Raw genomic sequence first — 9,510 nt, 5'->3', positions numbered from 1 at the left:
TGTTTCAATGAGACTTGCTACATAGATCTTCTAGGATTATGCAGAGACCTAATTAGTTTTAATTGGATATTAATTACCTAATTTGCATAATGTTCCACTGATATATAAAGAACCACAAATTGGATTTTAATGAAACTTTTAAAGAGAACTATGCAGAAACCCAATTAGTTTTTGGTAAATATTTATGCTTATTAATCTCCTAATTAACATAATTAATCAACACTGATATCTCAATTTCTGATCATCACATTTGAATAAAATTTGGTACATAAATGCTTTAGGACAATAGACAGGCCTGATTAATTTTGGGTTAAAATTTGTTCATATTAATTCTCTAATTAGCATAATAATTCATAATTTTTTGTTCTGTTCATATTAATTACCTGATGTACATAATTAGTTTTCAGCTTTTCTATCAATATCTCATGTACAAGTAATTTTGAATTAATTTTTAATGTGTCTTCAATACTCTCAGCACATGGGAGTTCTTTCTAAGCTTTCTTTGATTCATGTTGTTTTACCAAGTAAAGTTTGGAAACAATATTGACCTTAATCAAACATGTACATGTCCAGTGCAATATAATATCTTAACTCAATAACATTTTTTGAATATTTATATCTTGAGAAATACGAAAAATTAAAAAATGAGTCCACTGTCATTTACCGTATAACCGCCCAGGGCCCTTAACAAAGTCATTTTGCATGGGCCCTTATTTTTGAAACTGAAAGAATAAATTTCGAGTAAAAACAACCCCCTCTTCAAAGCAAGAACTTGCCCTAAATACCATGAAAAACTATTTTGTTGGAGTTTATTACCTCACATACATGATTGGAACCCATCGAGTGCAAATATCATGTACCATGTTTCACAAAAAAACTTGGGTGGGCGTTTATAAGGGCATGGGCCGGTTATTGGAATGAATATGGTACATGAATGACACTTTTTGTTACAAGCTCTCTCAAGATATTTGAAATGAAAACAGATTTAATTGTATGACACAGGTCTAAATAGTAATCTCATTTTCTTATTATTCAAATTTCGCAAAATATCAAATATTAAAAAAAATGAGTTAAGTATAATACGAAATGTAATCAAAAATAGCAACTCGATTTTCAAGAGCCTTATAGACGGTACATGTACCAACACCTTCCATTCAGTACTAACATAATTTATATTACAGAGCTAACATTGTCAATGACACACACAGGATGATCTGAAAGAAGTGGGTTCTGAAAGTTTGTCAGGATTGCACATACTGACCAAATCTGGTTGATGGAACCTGTCATATTCAGAGGAATTGGTGTGTCAAATATGTGGAAGTTCTTGATCCGATTTATTGCGCGCTCCACATGGATCCTTTCGGCTGCAATTTCTTGTGTTGCCAAGACTTCTTCCTCTGAAAATTGTCCCTTTCGTTCCAGAAATGGAGGAATGTTGAGCCTCACATTTTTTGCATCTACTTTTTCCGACAACAAATCGTCAATGAGGAAACCTTTATCGGCCATGACAACATCATTGTCACTGAAGTTCATACCCAAAATTCCACTTTCCTCTGTGATCTTTCGGTCAGATACTGATCCGGTGTACAATTTGCTGACAAATGTTACAGCTCCTGATGGAGCGATGCCAACCAGTCCTTTCACTGTACATGCACTTTTGTATTGGGAAAAGAACTCGCTGTTAAGTACTAGGGTTGACGGTGTTTCAGTTTTTATTTCAGTACAGTCTATAATCACTCTGGTGGTTGGGAACTTCTTCCTAAAGCTTTCAGGCATAGTTTGATCTATGGTCCTGCGATCAAGCCACATATTTAGACTTCCTAGTTTAAGAAACATTAAATTCACCCATGTTAAAATGTAGCGTGAAACAGTAGTTGTACTGATGCCAAACAAATGTGCAAGATGGAGCTCTGAGAAACCAGTTCTTAAACGCACAAGAGTTAAAAAGAACTGTTCCTGGTAATCCAGAGCTGGTGCTGGTCCTTTTTTGTGTGGTTGTGGCCCATCACAGTAGGAATGGTCCTCATGTTCATTTGCTGTTGTAGCAGTCCTTTTACATGAATACAACTCTATGTTTCCACCATTTTGCCCAGGATCTAGTAAATTGTAGATGATAGTACATACATTGTATGTGAACCCGGTGTAAAACTCCATTGATGAGTCATCGTTCTTAAACGTATTGAGTCTAAAGTTCAAACTGTTCTTGGCTCTTTCTTTTGCTTCTTAAAGTTCTTTTTGAAGTGTCTTTACATGCTCAACATTTCTTTCAGCTTCTAATGATGCTTTTTTTATATTTTCCATTTGGGTTTTTAGTTCCTCATTTTCTTTGCACAGGATATCTTCAGGTGTTTCTTCGTCTTGTTCAACATTGCTTGTACCTTCATATTCTTTGTTTTGTTCAAAATTAAGACAGCGCTTGGAAGGTAGTCTTCTTGTTTTACCAATTTTAGGAGTAAAATCAAAGACGGATGGCACAGCATTAGGTCTGAGTTTGCGGTTAATAGTAAACTGGTCAACAGTGAAGTCATCCTCGTGAAAATGCAAAGAACATACTTTGGTATATTTAGATATAGTAAAATGTTTGCCTGGGTCGCGTTTTATAGCATGAATCCATTTTAAACGTATCTGTTTCCGTGATGGTATCTTGTGGAAGCTAACTTTTCGGCCATCCTGAATTCTGTAACCGGCTTTTGGACATTCTGGAACGCAGCAATTGTGCACCATACTAGCTGTTCCTGAAAAATGAAAATACAAAACCAATATTAACACTGTTGTCAATTTAATCAAAGGCTAAAAATAAAATATACTACATGTATACATGTATGATGTACCTATAATGTACATGTACTATATACATGTACTAGTCCCAGTGACTTAAAGGGATATTCACAGATCCTGCAGGGAAGGTTGGGTGAACATTTTACATTTTTGGTCTAAATTGGTAGTGCAAACCCACAATGAACAATTTACAGTTATTTCACAGAAAACAACAACTACCAAAGCAGTTGCCCAGATAATTCTGTAGGGACAAAAAGTGGTCAACATCTGTGTATAACCCTTTATCAACAGGGGACCCTCATCATCTTTGACTTTGGTCTATAAAGCCTATTACAATTAATTATGAGTTTCCTGTTCATCGCCCGCGTCAGCATATTTAATTATTTTGCATTTTGGTTAAAAAAACAAAACGTTTCAAAAACATGTTTGAAATTCCTTTTGAAATTGATGCTTAATTCACCCCATTTCAAGTTGTCATTTGTAAATCGCAATACACAATGTTGAATTATCGTAAACAATAGTCTCTGGATCAAGCTTGAGCTGGATTGGTAGACAACATTCTAAGGTTATCTAACTTTTGCAAATATTGGGCTCAATGAGTCTACACAGGCCTTAAGCTAAGTGAAATTCAACCACAGCCTAAGCAATGGGTGTCTCTACAGTTCTGCTATTTATTTCTTTTTCCCCATTTATTAAAATGCACAGTTGTGTGTCAATGGTTCAATAAATTGTCCGTGTGGAATCAGATCCGCCACTGGTATCATGTGTTTTGCAACTGCAGTGGCAGTGCATTGCAGTAAGCTTATCCAATTGGCAATGCAAAGTACATGACTTTTCTTCTGAAATTCACCATGAAAAAGACCTTCAATTAGCAAAGCATAGCTCTACTTTTAACATTTTAAATATATATTATACTAATTGTAATTTAAAGCAACATACCTGCTGGCAAGGGTGCAAATCTTCCTTAGTTTTTACCGACTTGGTGTTCCACCCTGTGATTAGGTTGCCGCCATCTGATTTCAGTACCCAACTTGAAGGGAGCCCTCTGTTGACGATTGTAAAACAGCCATTCCTCAAAAAGGCTTATTCACATTAGTGTACCATTTATTAGCTGACGGTATAGCGCCACCTATAGTTCGAGTTGCATTTATTACTTTGTTTTTGAGGCAGCAGATAACGAACACACAGACGCAATTTACTGCGTGAGAGCTGGTGGAATTATTGATCTTCTAATACTTTTATGTCGCATCGTGTTTATTGAACATAGAAACTTCTGAAATACGACTATACCTAATTTGTGGTCGGGACCTACAAATACGGTATGAAATAATTGTTTTTGAGTGATAATGATAATTCATGTATTTGCGTTGGGGCATGAAATGTTTATTTACCGATGATGCAATAACATTTCCTTCAAAGTCCTGTTCATTTGATGATCACATCATTTTTGCTCTTGGTATTTCACAGATTACGCATGCCTAATGATTTCTAAGTGATTATTTGATATGTTAGTGATATATTGATATATTAGTGATAGTTGTTTCGCCAATAGATGGCGCTGTCAGTCTACCACTCATTGCATTGTCAATTTCAAATGCCATAATTAGAGTTGAGATGAGACATTATATTTATTGTTTCTTTTATTTATTTGCTATTTCAGTCAATCGTTCATCACATGTGTACTCATACTTCATTTGCAAAGTTAGGTTGTACTGAGCTATATTCGAAGGAAATAAACTGTCATCAATCATTACGGACATTTGTTTCATTATTGTGAGGAGGACGCATTGATGACGGAGTAACCCAGCTAATCGGCATATGAGTCTATAGACATTTTCGTGAGTTACTAGTAAAAACACAGGGCTCTGGACTACGCGTTTTAGGACGCTACAAGTTTTCTCTAGCAATTTTATACGCACACAATGTAATTATGCGTCTATTAATTTATTGTCACAGTATACATTTATTGAAGCATTTGACACTACACGAACACAAATTATGTAATGTGACCTCGATGTCACCCTTGGACAAATCTGGACAAGTGTGGTGAATGAACAGGTTCGACACCTGTCGGCATCTTTTATTCTATGTTTTGGCATATTACCTCAAACTTTGCAAATAGAAGTGTGCATGGAAAGAAATGGTGTCAATTACCTTTGTTTGAACAATTAGGCATTTTAGATATTTATAAACAAATTAGTACCTTAGTGCATGATACAATTTATGACAGATTACCACCTATTTTCCACAACTACTTCCCGCAGATCAAACATAATTATAACACAAGACAAAAATACAAATGTAATCTTTCTCTCCCCAAAGTTAAGAAAAAATGTGGTCAATCTTCTATAAAATATATTGGCCCGAAAATATGGAACACAATTCCGACTCGTATTAGATCTATACAGTCGAGAAACATATTCAAAAAAGAATACAAAAAATATCTTTTGTATACTTGGTGTTAACTTGGTGTTTTCTTGTACATAAAATGTATATACATATCTATATATTTATATATATATTTGTTTTCGCTATTTATTTGACTAGCCCTAATACTTAATCATTATGAATATTTATTTAAGAAGATGGGAATGGACTAGATTAGCAGTCACTTGACGGCTATTTTCCGATCCTATTCTCACTTTTGTTCTTGCATTGTATTTAGTTTTTGATTCTATTATTGTATTGGTCATAATAAGAATAAACTTATTTATTTATAACTGTAATAAAGGTGATTGACAGGTCGTCCGTGTTTACAATTCTGGGAGGTAAATAAGAATCTACCAGGTGTGCTTGTGATACCAAGTGATACAGGGTCCAATCATTATTCTGTGAGACTGCTGCAATCTCCTGCTATCAGCGGTGCCCTCCATAATAACAGCGTTCGTCTGCAAGCAAGACTCTTGTATTTTGTCGTTTTTGTGTTGCCGAAACCATTGACTGGCATCAATTTCCACATCCTTAATATGTGAGTTATCACCAATGTACACTTCCCCAGGCAATCAATTATTTTAGTGAATTTATTTATTGTATCATTCTGTTCTTTGTTTCTTGTAATTATTTTGAGAGGTATTAAAGCCAGGAGTTTTAACTTGATATTTTGCTGTATGTGTATTACATTTACAGTACAGTACTCTTGTTTACTACCCCATTCTCGCAGTAGACGTGCATAATGTCGTGCAAAGTGTGCTTTGGTTCATTACGAGCCACCGGTGAGTACATTATTGTTTAAATATACTCCCAATTGCATATGCAAATTTTGTGTTTGAACCAATCAAATCGATGGATTAACACCATCAATATACTAGTGTAATATAATATGCATTTTGCGAGTAATATACCATGTAATATCCACTTTCATTCAATGCAATGTGATCGAGTCTCAACCAATCACACCATGTGTAACAACAATGAGATGTGATAAATATCTGTATTATTATTACTATCATTATAAACTTTATTGCCATACTAGGCCACCGGCCCATCACAATCTCAAGTTTACATTTCTTGAAAACAATAATAATACATAAATACATAAATTAACTGTAATATAAAATACTGCCCATCAAGAGATTAATGTTAGTGTCTCTGACCTTAACTTTAAAGCTTGATACAGGAATTTTGACAAATTACAAAGTGTAATGGGTACCTCACTTGTTATTAATTTTATGAAAGTGTGGTGTCCCTGGTCATGTAATGACCAACGCGGTAATAGCTCGTCTCTGTAGGCCTGGTATATGGGACATTCGAAAATTCGGTGTAATTCATCTTCAATTATTCCGCTATTGCATACATAATACACATTTCCTTTCAAAACGATCTATATTATGCATACGGCCAGATTATATTGCTAATTGGTGACTCGAGCAACGAAGTGGCTCATAGTTGAGCATTCTTCCCACCATTCCTGTTGCCACATGTCCTTAATTCTTTGTGCAAAATTTGCGAAGATGCATCCCTTGATTGATCCACACTATCCCAAATCCAACCTATTCAAAATATCTCGAATATGCATTACCCAGTAAATTTTACCACGTTCGTCTTCCCGTACTAAAAGAAGATACGACTGCTTTGCAATCCTACAATCCTATTTTCTTTCATACATAATAATTTTAACCACCATTTGATACGTTTAATATATGTAGTACCCAGTAACGTCCTAGTTCACCTAATACAGCTAAATTTTGGGTACCCACTTTAACACCCATAAATCTTTTACAGTATTTATAATGGACCCGCTCAATACATTCATACTTCTTAAACCCCCAAACTTCAGACTCGTATATCAGAATTGGATATATCATATCACAATATGGAGAGCTTTACTTGCTTGGTCTGATAATGTTTCTGTAGCTTTGTGCCAAACATTCCAAACGTTTTCTTAACAATACCCCCATTTCTGAAAACAATGATTTTGGTTTTTGATAGATTAACCTTCATTTCCCATTTTTAATTAAATAGACTGAGGACGTTTAGCAGTCTCTGTAGACCTATTACAGTAACAGCAAATAAAACAATATCATCTGTATAAAGCAGAATAAACAGGTCTTTCAATTCCTGTGTTATTTGAATACCCATGTGACCAGCGTTTTCAAGCATTACTTGCAATTCATTTATAAATATAGCAAAAAGAAAGGGGCTTAATACACAGCCTTGCCTGACCACTACTAACACATGCTTTAACGTCTTTGTATATACTCTTTATCATTGTAAGCATTTTACCTTGTATACCATTTTCTAGCATAAATAAACAACAATTATTTATTAAAACGTGTGCAATACATTGTTGCGGGATTTGTGTGCTGGCCATTGAGGTACAGGTAGCCTCTCTGGGGATACTGAATTCAGATATGTAATGAAATAAAGGACAATATAATAAAGTAGTAAAAAATTAGAACTTTAACATTATAACACTGAAAAGTCAATATCCAACATAATAATGACACCAATAAAAACATTGTCAAAAATATAAATATTTAATAGTGAAGTGGGCACAAAAAATGTACGTCTTAATGGATATCCACCAAAAGGAGAGTAACTGCAAAATATTATTTTGAACAAAACATTAAGTATTTATAACATGTTTCAATAAACAATACATGCCTAAATAAATATGTATATAAGTACAACTAAAGTTTTTTGAAAGAAATTGATACAAAACATTTGTAAAACTGGGTTATTAAAGAGTTTATGACCTGAAATTACCACAAATTGGTCTGTTGCGTTTCCTTCTGATTTAGCGGCTCAAAACATGGTGATGACTCTGGAGGGACGCATATTATTATAATAATAATGAGTAGAGCGAATTGTAACCGGCAAACCAATGAGAGCACATCTTTTGATTCTATCTGATTTATGCAATTCTATTGCACAGCTTCACGCTTTTGAAAGTATTCAATTAGTGCATTCTGCACTGTCCCTGGTCATCATTAATATTTAATGGGAATTAATTTGCTGCAGAAATGACCAGTTGTGGAAATTTTGTGCGAAGCCATTTTTTGTTTTAATAGCCAAATTTCTATGGGGCTAGTTTAGTGGGTATTATCAAGGGGAAAACAAATTGACATTAGCGATGGCACTTGAGGAGGAAGTCCAGATATACTAATACTAACCAAATATTTATAACATTTTCAATAAAAAACTGTCATATATAAATATATATTAAGTGGAACATAAACATAAGTTAGAAAAAGGATTTTATTCAGTGTTTGAAAAAATGGGTTATACAATTCAGAGTTGAAAGTTCACAGGATATTTGCATTGTTTTTGTTTCATTCTTGAACAGTTGTGCATTAACTAGTCTGCTGTGAGAGTATTCGAACAGTTGTTTTTAAAGGAGGCTACATTTAAAATGTGATATGGTGGTTGAAGGCTTGTGCAGATTCTGACCTTAATAGAATGTGACGGACCAAGAGACGTTGCACAAAACAACATTCTATTTCCTTCACGTTTCCTACTTGTGTGCGTATTTTCTTTGTTCATTATCGACTTCGAAAAAAGGGCTTTTGTTTTCGGTCATTTGGGCGTACCAGTTAAAAAGAGGTTGCATTCGTCTGTTTTCTGGTTTGTCCAAAATATTTATAACAAACTCGCACAGATTTGAATTATATTATTTAATTGCTGGTATTTTGGAATTTAAGGAAAATAGTATGAACTAAGCATTCAAAATGGAAAGGAAACAAAAAAGGGAGCCAAAAAAGAGGACTATGTTTTTTTATTGCAAATCTTATTTTATTATGATTTAAGGTAGCGGAATAGTTTTTTGGGCACTTTTCACATTGTTTTTTTGAAAATCACAAGCATAGCACCATAAGGCATGCCACATACATTAGTGTATTTATTTTATTGAAAAAATAATATCTTGTACAAGTAAACTGGTTTTTTTCTTGTGTGCAAACAAATACCCAAGTTTTTTGTTTATCCAGTGTACACCCCATGAGTGCTTCTCATTAATATTCATGGTTAACAAACATAACTGAACTGGGGCTAAGCTATTTACAAACAACTGATAAGATATCTGTTTGTAGTTTACACACAGCTGATAAGATGTGTACACTGCTTCGTTTCAAGAGGAGGAACCTGTACAGCAAAAACAAAAAACACTTTCGAAACACAACAAATTTTGTATAAACAAAATTGTACATGAGTGTATCACATGTTACCGGATTTTGCCATAAATTCGCACGGGCCATTTAACGGCAGTTTGGTATTTTTTAAGATTTTTTTTTTAAT

At 34.2% G+C, this 9,510-nt stretch overlaps 1 protein-coding gene across 1 annotated transcript; it reads right to left on the bottom strand.

Annotated features, from left to right (window-relative positions):
* Positions 1-1,170: 1,170 nt before the first annotated feature.
* On the bottom strand, positions 1,171-2,154 carry LOC146733694 (uncharacterized). Its single transcript, XM_085490900.1, has one exon. It carries the CDS (start codon positions 2,152-2,154, stop codon positions 1,171-1,173), a length of 984 nt encoding a protein of 327 aa, XP_085347026.1.
* Between the last annotated feature and the right edge of the window lie 7,356 nt (positions 2,155-9,510).

The sequence above is a fragment of the Saccoglossus kowalevskii genome, chromosome 16 (assembly GCF_978046115.1).
Source record: "Saccoglossus kowalevskii chromosome 16, keSacKowa6.1, whole genome shotgun sequence".
Taxonomy (NCBI): Eukaryota; Metazoa; Hemichordata; class Enteropneusta; family Harrimaniidae; genus Saccoglossus; species Saccoglossus kowalevskii.
Note: the sequence above shows the minus strand (reverse complement) of the source record. Positions and strands in the feature narration are given on the sequence as shown.

Excerpts from the sequence above, each read along its gene's own strand:
- LOC146733694 (XM_085490900.1), bottom strand. The coding sequence starts at position 2,154 with ATGGAGTTTTACACCGGGTTCACATACAATGTATGTACTATCATCTAC.